General features: G+C 27.2%; 2 protein-coding genes across 3 annotated transcripts in view; one reads left to right on the top strand and one right to left on the bottom strand.

Annotated features, from left to right (window-relative positions):
- Nucleotides 1–594: 594 nt before the first annotated feature.
- LOC100166813 (glutamyl aminopeptidase) lies at nt 595–14,729 on the bottom strand. 2 transcript variants are annotated; one of them, XM_003240043.2, is made up of 16 exons: nt 14,580–14,729; nt 13,223–13,460; nt 5,440–5,967; nt 5,116–5,377; nt 4,856–5,026; nt 4,655–4,752; nt 4,450–4,584; nt 4,226–4,387; nt 3,942–4,164; nt 3,757–3,881; nt 3,493–3,696; nt 1,762–1,981; nt 1,550–1,679; nt 1,374–1,487; nt 1,195–1,303; nt 595–1,071 (listed from the first exon to the last, which is right to left on the bottom strand). In XM_003240043.2, exons 2-16 carry the CDS (start codon nt 13,385–13,387, stop codon nt 928–930), a joined length of 2,790 nt encoding a protein of 929 aa, XP_003240091.1. In that variant the 5' UTR covers nt 13,388–13,460; nt 14,580–14,729; the 3' UTR covers nt 595–927. The 2 variants fall into 2 exon arrangements, with proteins under 2 accessions (XP_003240091.1, XP_003240092.1); XM_003240044.3 differs by lacking the exons at nt 13,223–13,460; nt 14,580–14,729 and adding an exon at nt 6,165–6,470.
- Nucleotides 14,730–17,375: 2,646 nt separating this feature from the next.
- Nucleotides 17,376–17,978, top strand: part of LOC103312026 — a 2,496-nt gene continuing 1,893 nt past the window's right edge. Inside the window, exon 1 of the mRNA XM_029490051.1 lies at nt 17,376–17,450. Within this exon, the coding sequence (XP_029345911.1) occupies nt 17,376–17,450 (75 nt within the window). The remainder of the gene's footprint in view (nt 17,451–17,978) is intronic.

The raw sequence follows: 17,978 nt of genomic DNA, 5'->3' as shown, positions 1-17,978 counted from the left end.
AAAACTAATATTGAAATATGTTTCAGCCTAATAAAATATTTACAATTTATGATTCTAATCTTGTTTTTGATATAAAAGTAATAAATTCCTTCCCACTTTCCCATCATAATATTTTTCTAAAAATTAATATGATTGGAATTTAGTTATTTTTGTTTAAATAATGTCAAGTAAAATAAAATAAAATATATTATTTCACAGTATTTTGATGAATAAATATATATTTTTGATTGATCATTGATACAATAAAAAATAGTATTATAAACTTTTATAAATGTATAAGAATTAACATATTCCAATAAAAAAAGCTACATTTTGTAAAAAGTAACATAAAATTAAAATCTTTTTCATTCATTAATTTTACATGTAATCCTTGTGTTAAATATATTTTATGAGGTACAAATAAAAATCATAAAATTAGTAGAATGTGCTGTTGAAGATTAGTTGGTGGGAAATGAATGCTAAAAGATAATACATAGGATATATTGTCTTATTAGTTATTACCATTGACTCCTAATCACTTTTTTTAAATTCTAAGCCTAAGGTTAAATAAATATTTATTATTACCAAAAAATTAAGTATACTAGTCTCATTCTACAATCGTTTATAATGATTTTATTTAATTAAAAATATGTACATTAACTTTTAATAATAACAAAATATTTTCTAATTTTTAAATTTCAATTGATAAAAAGAATTATTTGTTTATATATTGAATATGTATTTTATTAAAATGTACACAGTGATTATACAATTAGGAACAATTATAGCTTACCATAATTTTTTAGTTATTTAGACGAACAATATAAAGGTTAATATTGTATTAATAATTAATAAGACCCTGTATAATAAAAAAATGATATTTCAAACAATAATAAAAATTATAAAAATTATTCATTTTCAACAATAAAATTTAACATTTAAAAAAAATTAGATGGAATTAATTAACCAATTACTAATTACAGCTTCATGACTTTCCAACCATTTGATGTTATTAGATACAACTTCTAGTGCAGTCTTTCTGCCAGCTTTTCCAGCTCCAGCTTCTGGATATTTATCAAAAAATACTTTCATCTAAAAAATATACATATATATTGACTATTAAGCATATTGCAAAATAGAAATTTTCTATTGGCTGTTTGAATAAAATTATATTGTAAAATATTTAAATTTTGGATTAGAATAAATATTATTTACTTCTTGAAGGCGTTCATGTGTATTGAATTGAGAACAAACTGAAGGAATAAGTTTTCCAAATCCTCGATCATTAAGAGAAAAACGGTCAACCAAGTACTGCCATTCATCCCTAACATAACATTAAATTAAAAAATTTTCATTCCTATTATTTTAAGATGTAATTATAATATATTATATACCTCAAAAAGTCCCATACCAATTGAGTACCAACAGGATTTCGGCTTATCTGCGATATGATTATAAAATAATCTTGGGAACGAACATAGCTCTCATTTTTTGCATTTTGCAATAGTCTAGAAAACAATAAAATATATTCTATTCTAAATAAATAAATAAAATTAAGTGAAAAATGTACCTAGTTAATATTGATGTTTCTTTTGAAGCAGTTAATGCTACCATAAGTTTGATTTTTTCCTGTGGTTCTTGTTCATTTAAAAATAAGTCCCACAGTCTATTCCACTCGCTTTCATTACCCTTAGACATTCCTAAAAAAAATGTTTATAAATATTAAATTATTAAATAATGAGGTATTAATTATTTCAATAAAACATTTAAAATTTAACTAACCATAGTAATATACTGTGTATCTAATATCTGGATGTGGTTGGACTTTATCATCCAAAAATCTTTTGAATAATTCATATACTTTTGTTTGATAGCTTGGTAAACCATATAAACATCCCATATTAAGAATAACTCCTCGAAGTTTACGTTGTAAAAAGTTTCTATCAGTCGAATCATTCCAAAAATCTTCTTTTATACTTCCCAATAAATGTTGTACATATTTCTTTAATAAACAAAATAATTATATACATATATCACGTCAATTTCAAGTACAATAATCAAAATTTGGTGAATGATGTATTAAAAAATTAAATATATGATTTTTATTAATATTAAACCAGAGAATGGTGTGAATATAATACATACACTTATAATATAAATAGCTGAACATTACACTTAATAATTAATATTATAAGAACGTGATTGTTTATACAAAAAAAAAAACTATGAAATAGCGTAATATAATAATAATGAGTAATTATAATGTAATAAATAAATAAATAAATGTAATTTTATTGAAGTTATCAAAAGTTTAAATAAAATTATGACAATTATATTTTAATTTCATTTAGCTATTGTAAGAAAATGTATGTAAACCTTAGTTATCAAATTTTAAATCTTTTTTGACTTAGTAATCAAAATATTACAGATACAAATAGTAGCAAATAATAAAAAAAATTTTATTTTTTACTTTTGATCTTGGTGCATAAACAATAAACGTGTTTCTTTTTATTAACTAAAGTATATCAAAAGTGATGATTTTGGTATGTTTTATATTTCTTGTCTAATAATTTTTAGGGTTCCGTACATTTCCCTACGGAAGCCTATTACTTTCGCTCGGCTGTCCGTCCGTCTGTCTGTCACCAGGCTTTATCTCATGAATTATGAAAGTTAGAAAATTGAAATTTTCACAGATTATGTATTTCCGTGGATGCTATAACAACAAATACTTAAAAAAGGGAGGGGAGCAACCCCGGTAGGTGCTAAGACGGGAATTTTGAGATTGTTTATTAATGAGTGACGTCGTATAAAATGATTCGTTCTATAAATTTCAATACAGAATTATAGTGAATCGTTTTAAGTCGTTGCCACGAGCACAAACAAACCATTTATCTTATAAATCTTGTTTATTTTGTAATTATTTAGTAGTAAATAAAAATGTATTAATACATTTAATAAAAACGTGATGGATTTCGGAAACATCAATTTCATCAGTTTCTATTCAAGAGATGAAAATATTGAATATTGAATTATGGTACGGAACCCTTCGTGCGCGAGTCCGACTCGCACTTGGCCGGCTTTTTTTTTATTATTAATTATTAATATAAATTCAGAGACTCGTGTACAAACTGCAGCGATATTAAATAATTTCAATAATATGTTGCCAAGATTATAAATTCATGAAATAAGAAATATTCCATACCGTAAAGATGTTAGCCAAATTGCTGATTTTATGTTTAAAGCATTTATGTTGTTGATTTTATGAATTTAGCTTAATATATTATATAATGTTCTATAACAGGGGTGGCCAGCGAGAAGAGACTCGCGAGCCACCAAGTATATTAATAAATATGGAAGAGCCAAGATAGTAAAAAAAAAAAGTACCTTTTACGTTAATTTACGTCTAATGTAACGTTAAGATGCAAGCCGCAAAAGTCTATGACGCGAGCCGCGGTTTGGCCACCCCTGTTCTATAATATCATATTGATATAATTATTTTTTCTATATTCTTACTTCAAGATTTTTATGTGCTGCACGTTGAAATAAATAGTGCCTTAATGTATTCAAGTTAGTAGAAGCAACATCCCAAGGAACATAATGATGTTCCAAAGATAAATATTTTGTCATGTTTAACGCAATTCCATATGGTAAGTAATTAGCTTTTGCCAAGCTAAAGGCATCATGAATAAGATTTGAACGGTCAGCTGCACTTAATGCCTTAAAATTTAAAATTTTTTAATTAATCATATGATTGAAAAATATTATCCAAAAACTTACATCAACATTTTTTTCTAATAAATTGTTAAGTAAACCCCAATCACTCTCTGAATAGTTTATGATGTAATATCCAACTTGTCTATGGTTTAGTTTTATCCATTCGGCATCAGGTATGTCAACGGTAACTTTTAAATAAATATTTTAATTAATATCAATTGAAATATTCAACAATCCATAATACTTACTTGAATCCTCGTCTTTGGTTAACCAAAACTTATGTACAGTATTATTGTTTGAAGTGGTATATGTGATTGGTATTTCCCATTTGTAATTATATGGAGATGAGTCAGGCGATGAATTAGTATTTGGATTGGACAAAAATCGTTGTTGCTTTAAAGTAAGTTTAGTTCCATTGCGTATAGCCGATACTACTGGGAACCCTGCTTGACGTGTCCATGTATCCATAACCTATTTTTATGTATATGTTAAATATTATAAAATATATATTACCTATAATTCATTTTTTCACCTTTTTAACATCGACAGTATTTTGAGTTGCTGTTTTTAATTCTGCCCATAAATCATCAGTTTCAGCATTGTTGAATGCAAAACGTTTTAAATATGCGCTTACCCCCATTCTGAATACTTCTTCACCCAACATTCCTTCTAACATTCGTATTACAGAAGAACCCTAAGAAATCAAATTAATATTTCACAGAAAACATATATTATACTGGAACTAAATAAACTTACTTTATCATATGATATGACATCAAAAATTTCGGTTATTTGATCTGGATGAGAAACATCTTGCACTATAGCATGAGAACTAAGTTTATTATCTAGATATTGTACTGATTGAAGACTATGAATTAGAAACAATGTGTCCTAATAAAATAATTGGAAATAACAAAGAATAATGGCTTATAAAAAAAAAAAAAATAAAACAGATACATACAACATCCCAATCAGGGTGGACCACTTCCAATGCTTTAAATTCCATGTAAGAAGCAAATCCTTCGTTTAGCCATAAGTCATTCCACCATTTCATAGTAGCTAAAAAAAATATAGTTAAATATAATTATTTGCGATTTGGATGTATTTTTTTTTTAAATTTGAAATATTTTATAAGTACTTATATTTGTATGTATTTACATACCGAGATTTCCAAACCACATATGAGCCAATTCATGAGCAACAGTCAATGCTACTTGCTCTTGATTAGAACTAGAACTTATGCCTTCTTTATATAAAACACTAGTTTCACGAAATGTTACAAGACCCCAATGCTCCATGGCACCAGAAACAAAATCTGGGATTGCTATTAGATCTAAAGATCAATAAATTATTAAAATTATAATTTTCATTATAAGAGCAATATATCTAAAATTAAAAATTAAAGTTTTTATAAATACATACCTAATTTTGGTAATGGGTATTCAATTCCAAAATACTTGACGTAAAAGTTAATTGCCTTGAGACCTACTTGTTGAGCATATTTCATATTTTCGGATTGACCACTTCTGGCATAAACCGTTAACGGAAACCCTTGATCCGCTTTTACAGATTCAAGTGATTGAAAATCACATACAATGAAACAAGCAAGATACGTGGACATTGGAACAGTGTTAGCAAAATGGACTGTAGTCAATCCATTTGTAGGGACATTGAGCTCTTCAGACTAAAACCATGTGTATTATTCAGTATTGTAAAATTTGAATCAAATAACATTTTTATATTCACCTCTTGGTTCATGTTGGATAATGCTATGTAGTTATTACCAGATGGTCGAGTCAAACTAATTTTAAATTTTGATTTCAACTGAGGCTCATCGAAACATGGGAATGCTAATCGCGCATAAGTTGGTTCAAACTTTGAAGTAGCAATGTAACGTTGTTCATGGCTCTTTGAATCTGAATAAACGCTTCGATAAAATCCAACTATTTTGTTTAATAAGCTACCTTCAAACAAAAGTTGTAATTTATATTCCCCAGCACTTAGTTCTTCATTTGGTACCACAACCCAAAATTCATGTTCTGGATAGGAAAACGCTGTTACTGAATTAGAATTGAGCTTAGTTTCTTTGATATTCAATCCTTTTGAATGTAGCTTAATGTAACTTTGAGCAGTGTCCAATGTTATTGTTATATCAACAGAACCAACAAATGACCCTTGTTCAAGATTTGGGTACAGATTAATAAAGTACTGCTGCGGCCGAATGTACGGCGATAAGCGATGCGTAGATTCCCACGGTTTAGCTGCCATTATACTCTAAACAATAAATTAACTAATTGCTTTAAGTGTCATAAAATAAGTATATAATACATTAATACTACAGTAATAATTCTTAATTTTTTTTTTTTTTAATTGCACATTAATTTACACGCTGTTTATAATAGGTAATATATTATTATAAAAAGTTTATGTAATTATGAAAAAATTAATGTAGTTAATCGGTTCAAACTTACTGCCATGGCTTTTCGGATCATGTAGTGAAAATAAAAATTACCTAATGTTAATTGCCTACAGACCACACTAATCAAAGTACATACACAAATATCCTTCAAATATCTAAGCTCTGGAGCACTGGAAAGCACTTTTTAACTCTGAAAATGTACGCTATAATTTAATTTTTTCAAATATATTCTTAACTCTTGGCTTTTAGTAACAAGTTACAAGTTAAAACTTACAAGTGCCTACTACAATTATAGCTTAACAGTTGTAGGCTGATAAGTGAAATAAGTGATAACTGATAAGTGAAACGGTCAAACGGATTAATAAAAAATATCACAATTTTTTATATCACAGATTATATTAAAATCTGTGATTATATTTTTATCCTGTGATTATATCAAAGCCAAATGGGCGTTTCCTATACAATCTGCAGTATGTAAATTCAGCTCTAGAAAGTTTTGATATCATATCAAATAATATAATAAATGAAATACTTAAGTAGTTAAGTGTGTTAATACTTAATTTCGTCACAACAACCGTATTATTGTTCTACCTATGTTACGACTTGACTTTTTAATGTTACTCTGCAATATTATCAATTATGTTACATTATAAATTATGATATTATAATAATATTATGTTCGATGGTTTTATTATAAATAATTGAACAAATGTTAGCTTTTAGTTTTTACATTAAAATAAAATAATATAATGTAATCCTCTACACGGACCATTTCACGTATCCGAATAAATTATGTAACATCTTAAATAGAGTGAAAAAAAAATATTACTTGTAAACTTGCTCAAATTTTAAAAGATTTTAAAACCATTAAAAAGTAAATTAATACAAATTGTTTTATAACATACGTATCAATAATTAGTTGATTCATCAATTTAAGATTGTATAGATATGTACCTAATCCAAAAACGAAAAACCATAGAGATTTGAAATGGTTAGCAAACATTTATATTAGTTTTTTATAGACATCTCATAATTTTCAAAATATTTTGTGCTCAGTATGAATATTTGAAGTTTTTTAATTTTAATAAAATGCTTTTGCTTAGTGAATATCATTTAAATTTATTAAAAGATTAGTCATAAATATTGTTCTCATAGCAATAAAAAAAATATTGAAAATAAGAATTCAAAATATCAATTTTATTATTATTTTTATTTAATAGAATTTTTTTTTAATATTTAATAATGTATCATAAATAGGTACCTATAAGACTGATGGTATTTGAAATAAAATAATATGAATGTCTTATTTTTCTATTTTCCCTTCATTAATTATTAATAAATGCTTAGATATAATACCTATATGGTTAGGTGAGTTTATAATATTATAGCCTGTAGTAGCTAATATTCTATATTATATCGTAGGAGTTAACACTATTTAGGAAACCTGTTCCAAAAGAGAAGACTCCAGATTTATGTAATTACGTATAAAAACCGGTTTTGCCTGTGGCCAATGGTCTTCTCTTTTGGAACAGGCCAACACATGGACCTGTAAAGATATTATAGGTCTATGGGCCAACAGGGTGTAGGTACCTAAGTCTAACATATACTATTATTAATAGTGTTTGATAATAATTTTGCCTCAAATGAGATGGCCAGAAAAATCCAAGACCAACCTTATACCTACATAGTTTAACTAATTCTGAACACTCGATCATGTTGATATATATGTTACGGTAAAAGTACGAATACCGGTTAAACCTAGGATTTACCGGTAAATCCTAGGTTTCGCCGACTACTGTTGGTAAATGTCCGAATTTCGGACATTTACCAATTGATTTCGGTAAAACCTAGGATACACAACATCGTTTGGTCAAACCACGAATGATTTTTGTAGTTCGGACTTTTACAAACGAGATTTGGTAAATCTTAGGATAAACAATCAGTGTTAGTAAAACTGTAAAAGTCCAAAAATGTTTAAGTTATTTAAAGTTATTAATTATTATTATTATTTATATTAGATGGGTACTACATCAATGACTAATATATTAAATACACACTGTACCAGTGCCAAGTTGTGGTTACTACAACTACTACCGAGTACGACGAAACACGTTATAAATATTAATATAATTTTGTAAAATACCTATTAGATATTATATCTGCAGACACATGTGTTAACATTAAACCATATAGGCATGTGCAGACTTATGTGGCAAATGTAGCTACTATTTTTTTGACCACCTAACCCTTCACAGTTCAAACTGTCTCCTCACAAAAAAATGTACACGCTTACTAAAAAATGCACAAATAAAACACTCAAACAGAAAATTAAACTGTAATAATATATAAATTAGATAACGCATCTGCCGTGTACTTACTGGAATGCAATGTCGTCTTCACGTCATTACGTAAAAAATAAAAACAGTTCAGGTGAGGCTATATAGACCTACAAACCATAACCATGCGTACCTACGCCTATATATGCATTAAACTCTATAAATTGATAATAATTACATTTACCATCGCATATCATGTAATAATATGCTTAAACTTGAAAATAGTTAATGAATACCTACTTTTTCTTTAGTGAATTATTTAAATTCAGTCACACATGAGACAATCAAACAAATTAATGAACGATCCCTCTATTTTTTCATTTTTAAATCAAAAACAATTTTTTTTTGCGTGACGACATATATATTTTCCACTCAACAAATTAACATAATAATAATATATGTTTTTTTATGAACAATATATAATACAATATAATATATATTATTAAATATGAAATGTGAAATATAGGTTTCATATTCCTTTATCTCCAAAATATACTTCAGTATGCAAATTTTTTTATACGAATTCTGTACTGGGTAAGTTGTCCACATTTTTCACCCCCGTTGAGGTTGATACATAAAATCAATAAATATAGGTGTATAATAACCTAAAGCTCTCTAGTGGTAATAAACTACGGACAGTGAAACCTACATATAACTATGTAAGTAGGTAATACAGCTGACGAGTGACGACAGCTGTTAGCTATAGGTACTGTGTCCATACTATATTACCTACCTATACGTTTTGTCTAAAGTACAACGTAACGGTACCTACAAAGTAAAAATTACATTGATAGACAATGACAATTATAGACAAATAAGATTAATTTAGTTCATTTGAAATTCTTTTTAGACATATTGCATTATAGAAATATATTGCATAGGTAATATAGGTACCTGCCATTATGGCATTATAGCCTATATAGGACTTAATATCACAGTAAAAGTGATATCTAATACCAACGGCTATATACCTACGCTGTAAATTATAATATGAATAATAGGTACCTACCTATATAGACGCCCATGACCTAGCTATCTAATTAAATTGTTCAATAGTCAATACCTATTCCATATAGGTAGGTATACTGAAAATTAATTGTGTTGAGAGCAACTATAAAGTAACAATAAAATACCTAATGAATTAGATACCAGCTATATTATAGGTACCTATACTATTAAGTCTTAAACTAAGTATAGATATATATTATTTTATGATTAAAATAATATGATAATTTGTAAGCACGATATTATAAATGTATTACATAATATAATTCCCATAATCAGAACCACTGGCATATAACCGCCTAACCAAATCCAAGGGCTAAGCTGACCATAGGATTATGGGGTCTATAGTTTGTTATAATTTTGGGCCTCCGTTAATTGTTCTACATTTTGTCAGTAAAAAAGGCCACCAAAGCGCTTTAAGCCAGGTCATTACTGTTATTCAGTCATTTACCGTTGTAATATCGCCTATTGGGGTGCGATAGACCTACGGCCTACCTATACCTTTTTCTGATCTTTGACACTCGCACTTCACTAATAGCTATTAGAGCTAATACATATATCTACGACAAGGTTAATAATTATTATTAATTTGATAGTTGAATAGTTCTCACTCCCATGATAAAACCCATGACCCATGATAAAATTAACATAAATATTATAATAAATTAGAATAGTTGCAGTTAATACCTATATACGAATAGGATTAAGTATAAATATCGACATGTTAAAAACAAAACCATAGTATAAGTGTGAAGGTTGCCCAAAATGCATATTATTAAAACATTTTAAACCTTTACTCTAAAGTTTTAAACTGTATTTTAGTTTTTTACCATTGATTATATATTGTCGCCTTCAAACCGTATAAAGAAACGACGAATAGAGCGGTGGATTATAACGACGTTAAACCATTAAATATTCATGGTATAATAGCTCGTCAAATGAACGGAATAGAATGTTTAGAGCTGAATTGCATACCTTTTATTCTCGTCATTCAAAAAGTTATGATAGTTATATTTACTATTATGCTCAGTTATAACCACTAATTTTCCGTGTTGTTTATGCTACCCCATCTATATCTATATACATAGATAGGTTACACCTATATATAGGTAGGTACCTACTCATAATCTATAATATTTATATATATATTTCGTCCTACCTACAAGTTACAACCTACCTCATTATTTTAAGCTAAAGTAGAACTTAGTACATATTATCATACATTTACGTACCTAAGTATAATGTACCTATACATAATATTAATATAGGTACAAATGTACAATAGGTGTTAGGTATAAATGTATAATGGCATATACATTATAACAAAACACCAAAAACATCCATCACAATATCATATATGAGTAGGTATTATGTATAGTAGCTGATCAGTAATTATATATTTTTTATGTTCAAATGTTTTTGAGGAGTTAATTGATTACCATTTAGGTACCAGTGAATACAGTTGATATATTTTGATAAATTAACTTGCGATATTAATTAGTAGGTACCTACCTTATATAGGTATATACCTATTTATTTAGTTTGAATCTTGTGGGTATACGTTTTTTATTTACGAAATTTCAAATTATTTAGATAGCTTGCAATGATTGCATATATCATTTAAAGTGGAGTCTATATTAATCATAAATGTACCTACCTAACCTATAGGTACATATAATTAGCTAAATTCATAAAATATGTTATTCATCCAAATATCCAGTAGATATACAGTTGTAATTTTGTAACAATAGGTGTTTAGTATTATAATACTGATCTGTCACAAAAAATACAAAGTAAAATCTTTCTAAAATGTCATCAGAACAAGGACAACATAATTAATTAACCCAAATCGTTGTTAAGGGCCAGTATAGGGCCTTGAACATACTCATACTGGTTAGTGGTTACACTCTTTAAATTTATATTTAAGGTATATTCTGTTTTCTCTCTGATAAATCTAGAAATTTGTTTATTTTCACAGTTCACAAATCACAACGAAGACCGTCTCTAAAGTATTTTATTTTTCCTTGGAATATCGATTTATCAATTTGGATAACCTCTCCTTCTGTCTCCATTTGTACCTACCTACCATTTTGTTCTACTAAAATGTTGTGATCATAGCGGTATAGCCGGTAGGTAATAGGTATACTGTAAAAAATTAAAATTACATAACTCAAAAATGGTGAAAACTATGGCGTAGGTGGCTAGGTAGGTACCTAAGTATATAGTTTGAGTGCCTAGGCGCATGTAAACTCCGCTAGGAAAATAAAACAGGTAAAATTGGCTTCATATAAACTCCGCCAGTGACAAAAATCAGGTAAAATTGAATTCATGTAAAGTCCGCCAGTGAAAAAAATGAAGTAACAGTATACACTATACAATTAATATAATAAGCCTACTGCATATCATTATAAATACTAGTATATATTTACAATCAATGCTACTGACTTATATTTTATTTTAGTTTAATTAACACTGAACAGATAGTTACCTACTAATAAGTAATTATTTAACACAAGGCCGTAATTGAAAAAAAATTCGGGGGGGGGGGACAACATTTTTTAATATGGATACTGGACACTTATCTTTTTTACGTTCAAAATATAAAAACTCTTGATCTACTTTTAAAAATTCCGGAAGGGGGGTGTCCGGGCCTTTGAACCTAACAGTTTTAAAGATATAATATTATAAAATATAAAATATCATAATAAACTATATCCATACATATAATATTATTTTCAAAAAGCAATTTATTATTTCTTAGGGTTACCTAACCTATATTTCAACTTATTATTTGTACCTATATTATTACTTTTTATTTGGTCGGAGATATGTGGTGTACGCATGTTACATACGATAACGAACACTTGAATAGTTGAACTTGAACAGTTTACTGTGTGAAAACTTTGACAATTGAAAAAACCCCTCGATATTTTCCATAGTTACCATATTAATATTATATTAGTTGGTATATATTATTTAATATAGCGTTTATATTATTAGACTCTTTAATTAGGGGTACTTGAACACTATTCAAACTTTTTTCATTCCACAGCTCCTTCGTCTCTCCAGTTTCCATCTTCATTTTGGTGGCTTTCAAATTATTGATAAACAAAGAAAATGTTTTAAAAAATGATTTATAATAATATATATTATATACCTACCTATTATAAATACCTACGATAAATTTAATAGGTAATAATTATGCATAGAAAACTGAAATGAAATGTTTTAGCTTTACGTTTAGGACAAAAATATATTATATATTGATAGACAATAATCGTAATCATCGTTTATTTTTGTTACCTCTTCTGTTCCACAGCTCCGCTAACAAATAAGTACTCACAAGTCACAACGCCTGGAGTTTCGACGCACAGTTTGAATAAGGGTGGGATTTCGGGTCTAGACCCCCCCTCCCCGCCCCAATTTACTACAGAATCTAAATTCTTAAGATGCAAACCACTGATTGTATACTTTTTACATGTTAAAAAAATGTGGATCCCTTTTGAAAAATTCCTGGGTATGCCCCTGGACTAACTCTGATATAGATTATAATATTAAAATATGTAATAATATAGACAATATTTTTTTCGGTGCATCCACTTATGACATTCCAAATTAACACATTTTATCAATATGACTACTACCTATGTCTGTAATATGTATAAAATATGTAGGTAGGTATATAATATTTTGTCATTATCACATATTATACATATCTATGGTTTGTTATTGGTTATTTCTATTTCCATATAATATTCCAAACACTCACCGAATTGTAGGGGGCCATTAAATGACCGGCTGATGTTATTTGGTTAAGCTTTTCATCTTCTGGCATCCTCTCCGTTTCCATCTGATTTATCATAATTGTTATGATTGTTACGGCTGTGACGGCCGCCAAAACAAGTATAAACACCCATTTTATTACCGGCGTCATATTTGATCCGGTAAAATTAGCTATATATTATTGTTCGTCAATATGACGAATATATTATATGTGAACAGTGCACCTATAGGTAAACATGCGTTTTAATGGAAAGCTTAAACCATACGAAATTGTGTACGTTTTATAATTATAACCGTCAATAAGTGTCATAAAAATATATGTTTACCATACTATATATTACAGCTTTAGGTAAATACCCTAATATGACGTGATGGGTTTACAGTTAAAATTTCTATAGGATGACATATTTTCGTTTGTTTATAATATTATGTTAACTCCCCATCAATTACCTACCTACCTTTCTGTGTTCTGTCTATAACTGAACAAATTAAATTTGCATTATTATAAGTTCAATAAAAAAAATATAATATATAAAGTATAAACCAAGCTACCATATTATTATCTATGAATAAGTCAAAATCAATACTTTGTCAGTTTGGTGTTTATAATACGATAATTATTAGAGAAAATGTCGGATCGCTAGTATACTCTTTAGGTAGGTAATTTACTGCAGTATTTCAGTATTTGGTATAATCACTAGCTAATGACTTTTTGTGTCAATTATTTTTCTTGAAAATTACAATATTATTATAATAAATTTACCATAAGCATATTATTCTATATATTTCTCTACTCTTTGACAAACTCTCAGCGTGATGTTTTATAATCAGTCATTAAATAAAAGGTCATTATTAATTGGGCGTAGGATCTATAAAATGAAAATTGATGCAATACTACGACAGCACTGAGCAATAATAATTGTTAAGAATACAAAGTGTCAAGTGCTTACCTACTCAAAATTTAAATGTTGTACTTTTTATGTTATATTTGATAAAAAAAAGTTTTAAAATTTATATAATTGTATTATTCATTAGTATACTAATAAAAAGCTACTATAAAAAATCCTTAGGTTAACATAATTCCCAAATGCCACATCTACGTCAGTTATAGCAAATGATTATTAATTTATTGTATATTTTTATGAATAAATAACATTGACTATTATCTATTCACGTAGATATTATGCACATGATAGGTTTATAAACACTTTTTCATAACCATAATATCCAATAATTTATCTAACCAGATCAAGATCATAATAATATACAGACTTTAATTTATTGTTTCTGAGCAGAATAAATATATTTATAAATATAATTAAATTATTGGTTAAATTACGTACTTTGTAAACCACCAAATCTGTGTTGTGAGTGTAATGTTGCAGACGACTTTACTCAAAATAGAATAAAAAAGATCAAACTGTCTGTTTTTTAGATGAATGAATAATGGCCTGCTATAAGAACGTATATAGAGAGTGAGACACAGACACTATAAGTTAACTTATTGATGTAGGTAATTCAAGAAAGTGAAACTAATTTCCAACCAATTTATTATTTGACCTTATTTGCTGGTCATGGTCAATCTGAAAAATTCCAATCATTATATTGTATACAAACGATGGTAAAACTGTATTTCAAGATAAATATTTTAAATAATTCAAAAATTATCATCATATATATATTATATACCCCGTAATAATATATAATTCGGATTATGTATAAGGTAGATACTAATACCTAAGTAATAGTTGTAACATATGTAGGTACACAATATTATGCTGTTGTGATTTATTGGGTTACACACCCGATATTAATTTTGGAGTATATAAATAAGTAAATTTATCATAATATGTTTGATAATGTAGTCAATTTATAAAATTAAATCATTAAAGTTATTATTATTCTTATTACGCAAACCTAAAATTTGATTATATGATTATATTTAGATTACTACTTTATTGTTATATACCAGCTTATATAATATATATAATAGATAGTAATATCCATATTGACGTATAGGAGCATAATATATAGGAATATAATTATTTTTTGTATGAAATTATTATGGATTTGTAGATTGTCATATTGTATAGTTATTTTATGATACAGGATGGTTTACCAGGCGTGCTCACACTCATTATTCACTTTAATAGTGTATTTATTCAAATTATGATTTATGGATACGGATCATATTTTCAAACACTTAGATTTTTATGATGGATGGAAAACGTTTTTAATTTTTTCGTTTCGTTTTTGTTTATTGATTTAAAAAATATCATTTTTGTTTAACATTTTTAAACGTTTTTGATTAATTTTTTTAAAAACGTTATTTTTCTATATTGTTTTTGATTAACGTTTTAGATAATATATTTTTTTATCTTTACATTATATTCTTATAACTTTTAACTTTTAACTTATAATAGTAACGCGCAATATAGAAATGCACCTATAAGGTCAAAATTAAAATTAATTATTATATATATATATATAAAAAAAAACAATATTATCAAAAACGTTATTTGGAAACAATATATATTGTATTGTATATATTGTATAATATAATATATTATATACAGAATATATTATATTCTTATAAATTGTAACTTTTAAGTTATAATAGTAACGCGCAATACAGAAATGCACTTAAAAGTTAAAAATTAAAATTAATTATTCTTAATATTTAAATTTTAAATCAAAATTATAATTTAAAAAAAATTTAAAAATTCAAAATTTCTGATTTCAAATTAAAATGTTTTAAAGTTAAAGATTTAAAAGTAAAGACAAGGGAATTTTTTTTCATTATTTTTTTTTCGTTTTATAATTTAATAATGTATAATACGATAATTTATTTTCGTTTTCGTTTTTGATTTCGTTATTAAATTTTTTTCGGTTTTTGGGATTTTTTGTTACCTATAGTTTTTCAGTTGTTTTTTGTTTTTGTTTTATTAATTGTTTTCGTTTTTTGTTTTATTCCGTTTAATAACGTTTTTTAAAAACGTTTTCTATCCCTGATTTTTATACAATTTAAGGAGTGACATTCTGTGGCACGTTGAACTATTTTTATTTAAGGAGCGTAGATTTAAACTAACCCCCACTCATTTCATTTAATTCTTATCAACCAAAACCGCTAGCACTGTATCTTTTACATGATGTATACTGAACATATTTTTTTACCCTCAGCGAGTAGCGTAGCCAGGATTTTGCAAAGGGGAGGGGGGAAGCAAAAAAGAACAACAACTGGTATATTACCTGGTAAACGCAAAAAGAAAAAAAATAAGAATAAACATTTTAACATTAATATTGTCAATGTGAAACCAATTAAAATTAGCACTTCTAAAGATTTACTTTGCGTACCACTGATTGGGAAACGCTACGCTATAGATATACCTATTATATTATTGTAAATTATGATGCATAGAAATTGCTTTTTCGTTACATTATTAAATACAATTATGTTATTATTATATTACAATATTACATACAATATTTCAAATCTCTCTAGTTTTAGAAAAATAGATCACACCTAACTATTTATCACCCACCCTTACAATTTTAATGGCGCGACCGCTCCTTAAAATCATTGCCAACACGAAACTGGTGGCATAATGAAGTGATACGAGCTCCTATTTTGGAAATCATAAATGTTGATGTTTATACCTATGTATAAAAATCAAAATTAAAAAAAAGTAGTTTTATGTAACGTGTACAAATTGTTTGAGTAAGAATTTCTAGTTCTAGAATATTAAGTAAGAGAGCTGTGTGTTAACTATAGCCAAGAATTTTACAAGCATTTGTGTATTTGTTTTTGTTTATCTTAGTATTGTATACAATTAAAAAGTATAATAAATAATACGATATTCAATGTTGTTGATGGAATAAATAATTTTGTGCATATATTTGCATATTTTTTATTTTAAGGGCGTAGGTACTAGGTATAGGTACCTACTTATCGTTGTTTTAGTGGATTACGTTGGTAAATAATTTTACTAGTCAAAATAAAAAAAAATATTTTATTCAACATTTTATCCATCACGGCATCATCACATATTATTGTTACCTATGCATATTTTTGTTATGGATTAAATTTAATGATTAACGACCATACGGTATAGATAGGTATTCATATTGAGCATAGTAATATGGGCGAAGCAAGTATTCAAAATTTAAAAGCAAGAAATATGCACAGACAACAGTTAATGAAAATTGAGAATATAGTACACTGCACATTAGCTTTATGTAGGTATATATATAAAAAAACATTTTTCTTAAGGGGGGGGGGGGGCAATGCTAGAATATCTAATTATGACCGCTTTGTTTATAAAGTGTCTCTACTCTTTTTATGACTATATATATTTATGTTAACAACTATGGTACCCACATTTAATATGACAATGTATTAATATATTATTGTAAACCATAGGTTAATGTATTCATTATTATAAGTAGGTAGGTATATTAATATATCATTATATCAATTATCAATATGTGTTGTAAACAAAATATTTCATTTTTTGTTTACTTCTAGTCAGTGGCGTACATTCAAATTTTCTCTGGGGGGTGGAGGGGTTAAGAAAAAATAACCAACACTAAAACCTTCTCTTTAGAACTACCCATTTTCCTAACAATCAAACATACGAGGATATTTCGGTCTTCGATTAATGATAAAAATTTAAAATACTATGTTAAAGATCCGTAACTCGTAAGCAAATTCTTGACTGTGGTATTATTATATTGTTAGAAAT

The sequence above is a fragment of the Acyrthosiphon pisum genome, chromosome A2, assembly GCF_005508785.2.
Source record: "Acyrthosiphon pisum isolate AL4f chromosome A2, pea_aphid_22Mar2018_4r6ur, whole genome shotgun sequence".
Classification (NCBI taxonomy): Eukaryota; Metazoa; Arthropoda; class Insecta; order Hemiptera; family Aphididae; genus Acyrthosiphon; species Acyrthosiphon pisum.
This window is presented reverse-complemented; position numbering and strand designations above follow the sequence as displayed.